The sequence below is a fragment of the Brachypodium distachyon genome, chromosome 4, assembly GCF_000005505.3.
Source record: "Brachypodium distachyon strain Bd21 chromosome 4, Brachypodium_distachyon_v3.0, whole genome shotgun sequence".
Taxonomy (NCBI): domain Eukaryota; kingdom Viridiplantae; phylum Streptophyta; class Magnoliopsida; order Poales; family Poaceae; genus Brachypodium; species Brachypodium distachyon.
The window spans coordinates 9,431,041-9,445,786 of NC_016134.3; the positions used below are offsets into that span (position 1 = coordinate 9,431,041).

At 42.4% G+C, this 14,746-nt stretch overlaps 2 protein-coding genes across 4 annotated transcripts; both read left to right on the forward strand.

Moving 5' to 3' along the window:
- The first annotated feature begins 5,882 nt into the window (after window positions 1-5,882).
- On the forward strand, window positions 5,883-7,790 carry LOC100842780 (probable pectinesterase 53). Its single transcript, XM_003575623.3, has 3 exons — window positions 5,883-6,899; window positions 7,011-7,347; window positions 7,473-7,790. Exons 1-3 carry the CDS (start codon window positions 5,902-5,904, stop codon window positions 7,488-7,490), a joined length of 1,353 nt encoding a protein of 450 aa, XP_003575671.1. The 5' UTR covers window positions 5,883-5,901; the 3' UTR covers window positions 7,491-7,790.
- Window positions 7,791-9,120: 1,330 nt separating this feature from the next.
- Window positions 9,121-13,561, forward strand: LOC100821141 (beta-glucosidase-like SFR2, chloroplastic). Of its 3 annotated transcripts, none has more exons than XM_003577183.4 (11): window positions 9,121-9,400; window positions 10,075-10,426; window positions 10,761-10,899; window positions 11,026-11,192; window positions 11,297-11,518; window positions 11,628-11,799; window positions 11,877-12,110; window positions 12,197-12,346; window positions 12,519-12,648; window positions 12,988-13,234; window positions 13,318-13,561. In XM_003577183.4, the coding sequence occupies exons 1-10, from the start codon at window positions 9,196-9,198 to the stop codon at window positions 13,170-13,172; spliced, it is 1,956 nt and encodes a 651-aa protein (XP_003577231.1). In that variant the 5' UTR covers window positions 9,121-9,195; the 3' UTR covers window positions 13,173-13,234; window positions 13,318-13,561. The 3 variants fall into 3 exon arrangements, with proteins under 3 accessions (XP_003577231.1, XP_024311002.1, XP_010237395.1); XM_010239093.3 differs by having other exon boundaries at window positions 9,152-9,400; window positions 10,078-10,426; XM_024455234.1 differs by lacking the exon at window positions 13,318-13,561 and having other exon boundaries at window positions 12,891-13,154.
- The last annotated feature ends 1,185 nt before the right edge of the window (window positions 13,562-14,746 follow it).

The window sequence follows — 14,746 nt, forward strand, 5'->3', positions numbered from 1 at the left end:
ACGACTGATGCAACCCCTTGGTGACATGATCATCAACAACGACAGCCATGATCAGCATATGGCTGTTCGTGGCAATGGGAAATCAAAGCGGGGCAGCGCCACGTTCGGCTGCTTTCCCTTCCTAGCTTGCATACTAGCTGCGACAAGTTGATCGGAATTGCCGCATCCGAAAGCCATGATTCTAGTTGCGATGATATGAACCATTCGATCAAAACAACGGTGCACGTATGCCTAGCGCGTTTGTTAAAATAAGAGTGTTTTGCACATGGACTCATCGGTCTTTGACACGCAACTTTAATGGTTACTTACTATCATATATGCAATTCTGAAAACTTTTTTTAATAAAAGATAGTAGTATATTTTCATGATCAGTATTAATAGGCAAAAGTTAGAGAAATTTGACTACAGTTCTCTTAAAACATCATCCGTCTACAAATATAGATACGCGATACAATACATCATTCGAGACTCCGCGCACGCAAGCTCGGCTCGAATTAATGGCATGTGGCGTTGCTTCCATGCATCCATGTAAGCAGCCTATATATCATCACTAGCTAGGGTTTGCATCTCCCCCTGCTTTCTTAGATGTAACCCAAAGCTTTTTTCCAAAGGAGGAAAATGCAGCATATATTTATGTATATACGTGCACGTAAAATTGTCAAGAGGAGTGATGTGATCTAGTCCATATTGGATCGTTAATACTGTAGCCAAATCTCGACCGCAAGCATAGCAGCTGCACGGAAAGGAACTCGAGTACTTGCTCTTGTGACCTCTTGCAACTTGCAGAAAGCAATAAGAATTTGTTGGTTCTTTCCACGTGCCAACTACAGGGTTTGAAAAAAAAATGACTAGCTAGCTATACTGAAAGTTTTTGAAGAAGAGAGAAAGAAAAAATTTACACGAGCAAAATATAATTCATAGAGTATTTGGGAGAGCGAAAAATTAATGGCGATGAAACTGACAAACGTGACAATGACGCGATATACGTGCGTATCCTAGACAATTCTACGTATAGGTACAAATCTATGATTTTTTTTATAAGATCCAGTGTATCTGGAGTTCCATTGCACCTATAAACCCACATGTTGTTTTGAATCAAGTTGGAATTAGTTTTAGACGTCCAAGACCCTGTTTTTCCCGCCAACAGAAACAAAATTAAGACCCTGTTCAGAACATGTTCATGTTTTCTTCTTCTTTCCATATTCACCGTGTGGAATTCCATGTATTCCCTAGAGCCACCGGCATAGCTTATTTCTTGTCTTCGAAAAAAATCTCTAAAATCCATAGCCGTCTGATCTGAGATCAGAGGCCGGAAATCAATCTGCAGGCTGGCGCCAGAGCGGACAGAAGCATCAGCATCGATGAGAGGAGTTCGTTTGGAACAAGTTTTCTGCACGCTTAATTCCGTTTACAAATAATTAATTCCCCTGCTTGGCCGGCAAAGACTCCAAAGTATAGGAGTTATTACTGTACTAGGCTAGCTAGCTAGCTTCTTCAGACTCTTCTGAAGAACTTTGGTTTTCTACACAAAATCTTTGACTACTAAGCTCCCTGCTAGCCAGATCAATGGGGCGTGCATATACAATCTGCCCGTCCATCGCGGCAAAGAAAATTTGCAGTTCAGACTTCATATGCTTACTGCTCCAATTAAGTAGGAATTCTGGGTAGGGGCTTGGGATGGGGACGTACGGCAGTCAAGAATTGCTGGGAAAATCTTGGTCGAATTCAGAGGAGAGGAAAAGAACAGGGTCAAAGAAACAAACTAGGCGTGATTCGACCGGTGCAGCTGAGCCGACAAGGCCTGGCAAAAACAAATATCTGAAGAACTTTGGGTGCATGATTCAGACTAGTATACTCATCACTTCAGAATGGAAATGTTGAATTTTTGGGTAGACTGAAGCTCTGAACTGAGCTGCTTCAGTGCAGAGTGGAGACAGGTAGACATGCATGGAGATTTTTATTATTACACTACACGACATGTGCCGGTTCCAAGAACACTGTATCTAAGTTGATTAGTATTATTGAGACCTAATCCTGTCCTAGAAATATTAGAGTTTTATTAGTCTTGTTTGGACTGTGGTTTTTGTTTGACTCCAGGAAAGTTTTGGTGTTGCTTGGGGGAGAGACAGAGTAGGAAACAGGGGAGAAAGCATGTCCACAATTTTAGGGTTCTAGAATGAATTAATGGGATCATCATCATCATTCCTCATTCATCATGCTGTCAAAAGCTAAACAGTGCTTAGCACTTGCTTAATTATATGTGATGATAACTAACCAACTCTGTGTTTACGTTCTAGAAGGTCCTCCTTGCGTTCAAAAGGATCCTTTGGAGTACTGGCACAGTTCTGTTGATTTGACTTTGCTTTGAACACGACTTAGAAAATGAAGAATTATACTGCAACAGCCCTGCAGTTTTCATGGGAGCTTTGGGATGATAGTGATATCATTTTTATGTAAGACAAATTTCTTTTGACCTTTCCGTTACTTCTCATGAGGGTAGCCTTAAGCAAATGGAGTTATCTCAGGAGTATGCAAAATTTCCAAAAGTTTCTGTAATGTTAGTTAACTTACACTCCATTGTCAGCTCCACATCAGTTTTTGTTTTGTTTTGAGAATGTCACGTATAAGGCCAAAGTGGAGTGATGATAGTACATACTTATTGAAGAAAAAAATGTCTGTGACCAAGATGAAGTTGGGCTCATCAATAATTAGTGAAAGGTACTTGACATCCACCCACATACTTAACTATAATTATACTATGCTATCAGGAGTTAAACTCATGTGTATCTTTCCTTACTTAGTATAGGACATCATTGCCACCCACACATTAATTAGTTAGCAGTCCCTGACTACTTATTGGTCAGGATGGCTATCCATACTGTCCCGACTCACAAGTTGGTCTTTTGTTTATGCTAATCAAAACCTTCACGCACCAGCTGGGATACTACTTTGAGTATGAAACAAATCTAATAGTAGTATAAATGCCATGCTTGGGATACTATATTATAGCATGATTTTATCATGCATGCTTATCATGCTTCTGATTAGGATGTCTTGGTATCTCATTAAACAAAGCCTAAAGTTTGGGATCAATGGATAGGACCAGTTAATTAGTGATGATTCTTTAACCATTAGGAGGGTTACCCCAACCACCCACCAACCTGAAACCTTTTTGCACCCAAAGTGGGGGTCTAGTGGGAGGAAAGGAGACAGAAGCAAAGTGCCAACATTGCAAAACTACTCAACAAAACAGTCCATGATTACCACCACTGCTTATGACATGTGTCTACACTACGCAGGAAGCTTAATTAGCTTGTTGTTAATTATGAGAACAAATTAATCATGGTCTTTCAGGCTTTCAGCTAAATGTAGGCTCAAAGGCACTTGCTAAGTGAGGTTCCTGACCAGCTTTGCTTCCTTAAGCCAAACACTGTCCTTGCTTTTCTGCCTTAAGCAATGTGAAAACCAGAGGTGAAAAGATGCAGGAGTAGAAGAAAGAGATGTCTGGAATTCTTTAGAGTGAGAAAGCAAGAAACATAGCACTCATTTTTCCACTCAAAGTTAGCAAGTTCACTAATTTAGTCAAAGATCCTTGCTGTATGTTCAACGGCTGATCCGTGCTTGACACGTTTTCAAAGCATGAAGTGCAATGCTCTGCTGGTTATGATAACGACTAAGCATTATACTAGAATTGGTATTAGTTTTGTGTGTGTATGTGGAAAAAGCTGTTAGTTCTCAAGTTTTGACGTCTGATTGACCGTTAAGTTAACTGAATCGTCCATGTAATGTGCAGCTGTCGGCAGTGTGATGTGCAGAAATGCCTTGATGCTAGCTAGCTAGTCTCCAGGGGACCAGGGAGGCATTCCATGGACACTAGCAAGACTAGAAACTGAAGTATTTAAGACTCTACATTGTATCAACAGTATCTCAGTAGATACTAATCAATGAGAGAGACAAAATGCGCTTTCTCGCAAAATGAGCAGAAAAATCGATAAAAATATTCAAGAGTATGAAAAAAAATCTGAAAGCAAACGATATATAAATTGCTGAGCCTTCTACATGCTAGTAATTTTTCATGGAGAAAAGGACATTTTGTGCCCTGGGTAGAAAAACAATTTTACACAGATGCAAAACTTATTTTGTTCACATAAAGGACTCGTATACAATTAATTTCGGAAGTTTCTCAACCCAAGAGCACGTGCTCTTGTGTGCACCTTTGAGTATCCTCTAACAATTATTGGCCTTCTCTATCCTAAGTTCCTAACATAACATATATAAAAGAGAACCAGCTGCTAAGACCACGGCAGCACAAACCTTGAAAGGCTAGCTAGCAAGCTCAGACATCCGATCTGAAGATGGAGAACATGATCACACAACACCAATGATAAGTGGCACTGATAAACTAATGATGAAACGTCCGACTTTTTCAATAGAATACATGGATGACAGATACGATCTTTTCGCGAAAAATGGCGCCTTTTCACATCGAGCTGTTGAGGTTCAACAAGGTGCTCTATGTCACAATGATGCATGGTGGAGTAGCTCTGTGTTTAAATTTTCAGGTTATTCATTATTGTGCTTACTGTTTAGTGTTATGTGATTGTTTGCCACTAAAATCACTCCTCACTGAACTTATATATGCGACTTTTCGATCTCGCAATGAAGCCATGTAATTCTTTCACCAGCTGCCTTTTTTTTTAGAACAGATTCCTTTGATGCATGATAGGACTAGTTCCTACTCTCGCCATCAAAGGCCCACCAGTTCTTCGTACTCTGGGCCAACTAGTCACTAACCCACAAGCTCATCCTCTTCTTCGAAGAGAAAAGAAAAAATCTCCTACAAGCCCAGCCCATGAGAGCACAAGCCTTCTCACAATTGACGGTCCGTTAATTTCGGGCTCATTTGAGTGCCGGCGCTAGTTTCCCTCATCTAAAAAACAACTTTAGTTTCTTTTTTTTGCGGGGGAAAAAACAACTTTAGTTTCCCTCAAGAAAATTGGCCTGCTTAAGTTAAGTAAAAAATTACCCCGATTGAAAACTTTAACCAAATTCAACAACTTTGCTCAACGCCGGCCACTTTGGTGCTGGAGCTAGAACATGTTTTTGTTTAGCTTTGAGCCAAACACATAGGCGCCAAGCTATTTTTAGTGCTGGAGCAGCTCAATACCATTTGGTTGGTGACTGAGCAGTTTTAGAAATTTCAGAAAACAGCGAATGAGAAAATGAATATAATGGACCGATCGATTAGTCCACTCCAACTTCCTCTATTACAGATACAATAGAGTGTTCTCTGGAACTTTTAGAGGACCACGACAACCATTACAAGTTACAAACTTGTTGTCACCATGAACAACAACCGCTCTTAACAGTAAGAAGATATAGTTTAAAATAAGCTAAATAGAGAAATACAGTTTATGTCTCCTTCGGTTTTGAGATGAGTACAGTTCTTGAAACGCTGCCCAAATTTGGATGAAACTTGGCAGATTTATATTAATGAGAGCGATAAACACATTTGCAAAATTTACACTAAATCTTACAACGTTTAACCCCTCAAACTGGCAATATCCCAAGACTGCACACCTCAGCTATTTCTGGAGTCCCGAAACACAATACACACATAGCTAGTATACTACATGAGAAATCGTGCATATTCTTGATTAGGTTAGATATATATAGGTCTCTCAAATTAGTTTTCCCCTACATATGTTCTCCTCCCAAGAGATCAAGTCGAGACATCGTACGCACGCTGCTCCATCCACCTCCACACCAACCTAAAAATGGCGATGTGCCACGCATGGATGCATCTCCTACACGCCACAAATGGCACTACATATTCACCACAACCAGTGCGCCGAGGCCGGTGAGGAGAAGCCGGTGAGCCGACGAGCTACGACGCATACCATGGGCTGCAACATGGCGCTGCCCCTCCTCTTGTCGATGGCGGTGTTGGCATCACAACGGCATACATTAACGGCGGCGGCACCCGCGGCGGCGGCAGGAGCATTCGGGAGCTGGGTGACGGACAACCAGAAGGACTTCGCGATCAACCAGGCGTTGTACGCGAAGAAGGCGGTGGGTAACACCGGTGACACCATCGACGAGAGATTGGCCAAGGCGGAGGCCAACAAGACCACCTACATCGTTGACCCCAAGGGCGGCGGCGACTACACAAACATCACGGCCGCCATCGCCGACATCCCGGAAGGCAACACCGGGCGCGTCATCCTCGACCTCAAACCCGGCGTGTACCGCGAGAAGGTCTTCCTCAACCTTAGCAAGCCCTACGTCACCTTCAAAGCCGACCCGTTAAACCCGGCCATCATCGCCTGGAACGACACCGCCGCCACCCCTGGAAAGGATGGTAAACCCGTCGGCACCGTTGGGAGCACTACCTGCGCCATCGAGTCCGACTACTTCGTCGCCTATGGCGTCGTCTTCAAGAATGACGCGCCGCTAGCCAAGCCCGGCGCCAAGGGTGGTCAGGCAGTGGCCTTGCGAGTATTCGGGACCAAGGCGGCGTTCTATAATTGCACCATTGACGGCGGGCAGGACACGCTCTACGACCACAAAGGGCTGCACTACTTCAAGGACTGCATCATCCGGGGCAGCGTCGACTTCATCTTTGGCTTCGGGAGGTCATTCTACGAGGGCTGCGATATCATATCCATCGTGAAGGAGGTCGCCGTGCTGACGGCGCAGCAGAGGACCAAGACGATCGAGGGCGCCATTGAGAGCGGGTTCTCCTTCAAGAACTGCAGCATTAGAGGGGAAGGCGGCGGTCAGATCTTCCTTGGTAGAGCGTGGGGGGACTCCTCCAGGGTTGTGTACGCCTACACGGAGATGAGCAAGGAGGTCGTGCCCGTTGGATGGGATGGGTGGAACATCAAGCAACCCGAGAGGTAAAACAAACCCGGCCAAGTACTCTAAGATCGACACACTCCCTCCGTTCCAAATTATAAGGCGTATAAATTTTGTTGGCTCATGCTTTCGCAATGAATGAATGAGTGCAGTAGCGGGATCTACTACGGCGAGTTCAAATGCAGCGGGCCTGGGTCGGACGCGAGGAAGAGGATCGGGTGGGCGCTGGACCTCACCGAGTCCCAGGCCAAGCCCTTCATCGGCACGCATTACGTCTTCGGTGACTCTTGGATCCGGCCGCCGCCTACCGGAAGTTCTCCTCCTTCCAGCAAAAAACCATCATCATCCGCCGCCGCATCCCCTGCCGACTCCCCCGCCGAATCGCCATCCTCCTCCTTCGAGGCCTCGTCGCCGGAGTCATCTGAGGCCCCTGCCTCCTCTAAGGCGTCGTCGCCGGCGAAGTCGTCCGAGTCCTACTCTAAGGACAAGGTCAGTGTATATATCATCCCTGCTCGACCCCATGACTTCATTAATTTCTTGTCTAGCGTTTGTTTAACAAGTACCGTTAAATATAAAAAGCCCTCATTCATGGAGTTCTTGATTATTATTTGCAGAAGAAGAAAGAATTATAGAGGACGAAGAAGCAAAAAAATATCTTCTTCGTGTTGCTCCAAGTTGCTTGGCTAACCATGTAAAAAAAAAGTTGCTTGGCTGACGACGCGCGATCCCTCTTCATAGCTCTCTCCCCGGTGAAATTTGACGGATTGACATTTCATATATAGCTCAACTGTTAGACGTTTAATTATGTGTTGTTCCTTTTATCATCGTCTGAAATTGTAAATGTATATTGACGTGGCAACTAGTGCCCCGATTAAACTTTTCTTGTAAAGATGTACATTTGTGATTCTCTATATATGTGTTCAGTTCAACCATAATTGTAAGAAGTTTATTCTAAATTTCTGTTCCTCACACGGAAAATTAATGCTTTTTCAGCACCGTGTATTAATCAATCAATTAATTGCGCTCTACATTTATATGCTCCAACTTTTCTATACAAATATATGCATGTAACTAGGGGTGGGCATAAAAACCGAGGACAGAAAACCGAAACCGAATAGACCGAGACCGAAACCGAAAAGACCGACCGAAAAGACCGATTAGATATTTGGTAGAAAAATGAATAGACCGAATTTTATTCTAGTAATTCGGGTATCAATTCACAAAAGACTGAAAGACCGAATAGGACCAAACTTTGTAAAAACCACCTCATTTTCCTCACACAATCTAGGCGCCAACTACTCCGCATGCAGAAATCATGACACAAGAGAGGCAATCGACGGTTTCACTTTCCTGATCTCCAGTGGCCACGTTAATATGAAAATTATGTGAGAAATATAAGTGAAATGTTGCTAAAATTGGTACCAAATAACGTTTCGTTTTGGAACTATCACCTATCTTTGTAAAGTTCGGTCATGACCGAACTAAAGACCGAAACTTCGGGTAACTAAAATTTCGGGTAGCAAAGTTCCTCAGTAAAGTTCGGGTATTATATTTTAGAGACCGAATTGAAAAAAAGACCGAAATTGCAAGACCGAACTTCCGGTCATGACCGAATGCCCACCCCTACATGTAACTGGCCTATTTTAGCCAAATTGCCCCAATCCATATGTATGAGTCATCTAGTCTTGTTTTTCCGTACATTTTATCGCGGGCAACGTGCGTAATAAACATGATACTTTCGCGGAAACTGCATTGAAATGGACAATTCTCGATTAAATCTATGTATGAGACGCTTGTTCGCGGACGGTTGTGGAAGCTAAAAGTTTTTTAAAAAAATATTAAGATTTTCTCATGATACTTACAAAAAAGGGACCATACTTACCCAATGCAATTTGAAGCAATGAAACCGGTAAGGTCGCTCGAGATTTTCCATGTTGTTTAAATTTGAAAAATTAAATCTAACAAAAATGCTAAATTTAGAATAATAAATTACTCAAATAAATAACTAGGGACTCCTTGTGAGACAAAAAAAGAGAGCATAGATCCACATAACGACTTTAGCACTAATTAAACCAGTTTTTTTGGGCGGGGGGGAAATCTCAGTCAAAAGGAAGACCAAAGCAACAGTCTGTCTCACTCACTTGTCCCACTAGCAGGTGGGCCCGGCAAAATCTGGGGGAACCACCGCCAGTCGCCACGTGTCCGAGTGGGCCCCACCTCCAACGTACTAACCGCGGCCCCCTCATCCGCGGGGATGGGAGAGCTGCTTCCCGCCACTCCTATTTTTCTCGTCCAGAAAAAAAAGAACAAAGAAATTAGTAAAGTAGATTTACGGAAATGCCATGGCCGGCCTTCCTGGCGGCGGCGGTGAAGCTGGCGGTGCTGGCGGCGGCGGCGGCGACGGCGGCCAACGCGGCCTCCTACGGGCGGTTCCGGCGCCGCAACCTCCGCCGCATCGCCTGCCCCATCGACGACTCGGACGACCCCGTCGCTGACTTCCGCGCCCTCCCCTTGTCTTCCTCCTCCGCCGCCGCCGACTCAGGTCCCGCTCCTCCCCCTTCCCTGCATGAACCCTAACCTTGCTCCGATGTGTGTTCTCTTTTACTGGACCTTGTTACTGGTCGCCGTCCCGAGAAAGGCGCTGCATTGGTTGGTTGGTGCGATTTGGGTGGTTGGTTAATTTGGTCGCTTAACTAGTTCGTCGCTAGGTTCCATAATTCCATTCGTTGGGAAAATTGCTCGGTTCATGGCGTTCATGGGATGTATATGGATCAGTTTGGTCACTAGGTTGTCACAATTTTGTTACACTAAAAAAATGACAAAAATAAGAACGAAACACACTCATGTTCAATTTACTGAACCATGATATATTAACTGCCGTTGTTAGAAATTGGTGCGATTTGGGTATGTGGGGATGGAAATTTTGCGTTTTAGTTGGTTAATTTTTTCCAATTATTGTGCAATTGCTCGCTTGATTGGGGACTCCTGATCAGTGATAATCAATGATAAATCCAAACTATGGTTGTGGCTTATGAGATTTTGCCGTTGGCAATGCACGGATGTAGTTCTGTGTTTGTGGATCAGTCTGGGCACTCGGTTGGCACAGTTTTCTTTCACAATTTTGGGAAAAGAACTGAAGAAAAATCATGCTTCAGATGTTGTTTAGCACATTCCTGTAGGCTCAAAGCCCCAGATGGTCTTTCAAATTGTTTGCAGAAGATGATGAATTCTTCTTCGGGCTAGCGACAGCTCCTGCACATGTTGAGGATAGGCTTGAAGATGCTTGGCTTCAGTTTGCAACCGAGCATTCATGTGATGACAAAGAAGCCATGTGCGACCAAAAGCCAGCTGATGCAGCGATGGCGTCTGCTGGTGGTGATGGAGGCTCTCAGCCTGCTTCTAGGACAACAGGGGTTGAAAAGGGTGCCGTTGGAGAGCAAAGAAAACCTCTCAGAGTTGCCATGGAGGCTATGCTCAGAGGATTTGAAAAGTTTTCTGATGGTGGAGAATCTAGTGGTGGCGATAACTGCAGCCACAACGTTGCTGCTTGGCACAATGTTCCAAATCCGTAAGTACGCTCATGTCATTTCTGTTTGTGAATAAAGAGACCTAGTTTAGTTCAGCTCTGTAATCCAAGAGCTTTTCTTTGTACAAGATCTTAAATTTCCATCCCGGTAGAAGATGCCCACTAAGAAATTACTTCAGTTGATATCACTTCCATATGTAGAGATAGTGCCAAGGACAAATCATAAATGCATACTTTATAATTATCTAGTTATGCTAATTATTTTATCCTGTTACCTCTCTTTTTTTATTGCCTATCCAATTATTTATGGGTGTTAACATGTTTTGCATGTACACAATGGACTCCGACACGTGTGTGAACTCAATCTATTATTCAGGCAAGAGAGGCTTAAATTTTGGTCGGATCCTGATACTGAGTTGAAACTTGCTAAGGAAACCGGCATTAGTGTTTTCCGCATGGGGGTAGACTGGACAAGGATAATGCCTAAGGAACCAACTGAAGACTTAAAGAGCTCAGTAAGCTGATAAGAGCATGATATGCAGATCATGTGCATCCCCACATGTTACAACATTTCATTTCTTCTCTTTGTAGCATGCAAATCTCTATTGGTGAAAATAAGAGAGACGTTGTGTCTTTTCTAGGTTAACTATGCAGCACTTGAGCGGTATAGATGGATCATTCAACAAGTTCGTGATCATGGGATGAAAGTAATGCTTACTCTATTTCATCACTCTCTTCCACCTTGGGCTGGGGAATATGGGGGGTGGAAGATGGAAAAAACTGTTAATTACTTCATGGATTTTGTAAGGTACTTTTTTTTAGGTGTCAAACTGGCCTCCTGATGCACCCTTCATTTATTTGATATTTTTTCTTATTGGCTCTTGAACTATCATATTTGTTATGGTGGTGCAGGCTTGTTGTTGACCGTGTGTCAGATTTAGTGGACTACTGGGTGGTTTTCAACGAACCACATGTGTTTGTGATGCTAACTTATTGTGCTGGTTCTTGGCCTGGTGGAGATCCTAATGCACTTGAAGTAGCAACATCTGCGTTGCCAACTGGTGTATATAATCAAGCTTTGCATTGGATGGCTGTTGCACATGCTGAAGCCTATGACTACATTCATTCAGAAAGGTAAATAACATCGTGTGCAATTATATAACGAATATACATACTATAATGAGTTGAATTCGTAGCGTCTATGTTCCTCTCATTTTCTAACCATTTATTTATTGATTGGCAGCAACAATGCAATGATGCCAATAGTTGGTGTTTCACATCATGTGTCGTTTACACGGCCATATGGTCTATTTGATGTTGCAGCTGTTACAATAGCTAATTCAATGACCCTATTCCCTTACATCGATAGCATTTGTGATAAATTGGACTTTATCGGCATCAATTACTATGGGCAGGTGGGTTAAATACTATCTTCTTAGATGAATTATTTGATCCTGCAAATGACATCATCTCATTTTCCACTTCCATGCAGGAGGTAATCTCAGGAGCTGGTTTAAAGCTTGTGGATAATGATGAATACAGTGAATCTGGTCGTGGAGTTTATCCCGATGGGTTGTTCCGCGTCCTAATTAAGTTCAATGAGAGATACAAAAGTTTAGACATCCCTTTTATAATTACTGAAAATGGAGTTTCTGATGAGACTGATCTGATTCGAAAACCATATATACTGGAACACCTATTAGCCATATATGCGGCCATTTTAGTGGTAAGTTCTTAGCCAATCATGCATCAATTAGTATGTGTTCAGGGAGATGTATGTAGCTTCAGTACTCATGTGCATATTGTTTGAAGGGTGTGCGCGTGCTTGGTTATCTATTCTGGACAACATCGGATAATTGGGAGTGGGCAGATGGTTATGGTCCCAAGTTTGGGCTTGTTGCTGTTGACCGTGCCAATAACCTAGCACGGAAACCTCGTCCTTCATACTATTTATTCTCTAAGGTACCTTCGTCTTTCAGAACATGGCAGTAACATGATAAGTCTGCACCTTGTTTCTAAAATATAAAGTGTGTGCTCTTTTGTTTATATTTTGGTCCTTTTAAAACGTTAAACATGTCTATACATGTCGTTACCATCCATGTGGTAAGCATAATAGCACACATCTTTGTTTCAGATTGTTGCAACTGGAAAAGTTACGAGACAGGACAGAATGTCTGCTTGGAGGGAACTGCAACAAGCTGCAATTCAGAAGAAAACACGACCATTTTACAGGGATGTAGATAAACATGGTCGGATGTATGCAGGTAGATATTGATTCTCTCAGAAGATTCTGGTAAAGGTGAATTGTCAGGATATATCGGGGGTGGCTTGTTTTGCTAAAATTAACTAGATAAGTAGGACTTGCTGATCATAAAATATGTCAATGCTACTGTCCTCCCTTCAAACTCCAACACTATATTGCTTCTTAAGTTTCTTATGTTAATCATCTTTGATTTACGCTCAACTGTTCTCAGTTTGACTTATTTAATATTTATTGAACTACCAGAGGGCCTGGGGAAAAAAGGCAGATACATACATGAAAGTTGTATAGGCCATGTTTGCTTTCCCCATCGAAGAACTGAGTGGTCCTTTCTGCTTTACAGGAGGTCTAGATCGGCCTGTTCAGCGTAATTTTGTATTGCGGGATTGGCGTTTTGGTCACTATGAAATGGAAGGCTTGCAGGATCCTTTGAGTTGGTTCGTAAGATGCATTACTAGACCATTTTCGCACAAGAAGAAGATTCACTACATTGAGGACGACACAGTTTCGTACTCTATTTCATCTTGAGGCCTGATACGCTAGTTGCTACTTAAGTTCAGTCTTTTGGATTGTGACATAAAGAACTTTTGGTAAGTCCAGATGTGTGCATTTAATTTTCATTCGTTTGTGCATATTACCTATTCAGAACAGTTTGTCTTTGATTTCTTTGTAGGTTACCTATCCTCTAAACAAAGAAAATAAGAAGTTTTGGAATTGGAAGCTTCACCCTTTGCTGTTTAATGTATATACACTGTTCACCTTAGTAGTAAGTACCTTGTAAAGTCGCTGTTTTGTCTTTTGTTCTTATATCCTATAGAACTTATAAACAAGTTAAAATTCTTGATTTGACTGAAGTTACAGCTAATTGTTGACCGACTACCTTATGTTTCACCAAACCAAAATATCCTTACCATCTATGACCTCCGTTCCATATGAGTATGACGTTCTTCAAAGCTGTTTTAAGTCTCCAGGATGTCATTTAACATGGAACAGAGGGAGTACTTCTTAATTAAAGATGCTGCTGGTGAAATGTTTTAGTGAGCGTATGGGAATCTTCCCACCCTTATGGACAGCCCCTGTGCTTTGTTGAAATCTGAGCGCATACATACATTCATGTGAAGTGATTTAATGGTTACTATTTCTGGTGTAAATCACTGCAACCATCATGTGATCAGCTCTACATCTTACTTTGCTATAGTAGTGTCCCAATATCCAATATGTGATATAAACACTGGACCCTGTCTTGAGCAGTTGTCTTTACTCATGTAGGATTTTACCTCGTTATACATTGGTCATAAATGCTGGAAGGAAATGTACAATGTTTGCTATATTGCAGTTGATGACTTCTAAGGTTTAGTTATCACATAACTTGTGTACAGAACCTTGCCTGTAAGACCATAAAAAGCTTCTCAGCAGAAGGTACAGTGAGTACAATCATCATTGAGCCGATTTAACACTCATGTACGCCAGCAGGGTCTGTTTGGTTGGATAAATGAATTCATGCCTCTCTTGGTGGGTGCAGGCTGGGAGGTGGGCAGGCTATGGTTTGTTCACATGCATAAGCATAACCACCTAAGCCAATTTGATGCAATCTAAGGGATCTATGTGGATCTATCCTCCTGCATGAGCTCATGGATACATCTACTCCAAAATCTAAATTTATCACCGTAAATGTTTTTCTTTTTGGAAATAAGAGAACCTTAAATCTTATTGGAACAGTACTGGTCCTTACATGACATCCCAAAACCTACATGGTAGAAATAGCCTACTACTATATGCACAATGCATTACATGATAGAAACAACTAAATTATGTACGCCCGTACTCCAATATCCACCTATCTAGAATTGGGTTATGACAGTCATGAGTGTAAGCCTAAGTATGTATATGTTCTTCGAAACCTAGTGTTGCCGCCAACGCAAGATCAAGACACCATAGCATCTGAAAGTGTTACCAGAAATGGATGTTGATCTTTCCTTGACAGCTTACCAGCCATGAATTAAACGACAATGGCAGCTTACAGGTTCACATTTAGTGAACCTAAATTATGTTTAGCTAGCAGAGATTCTAAAATGACCTACACTGTAACTCAGAGCCAGAGG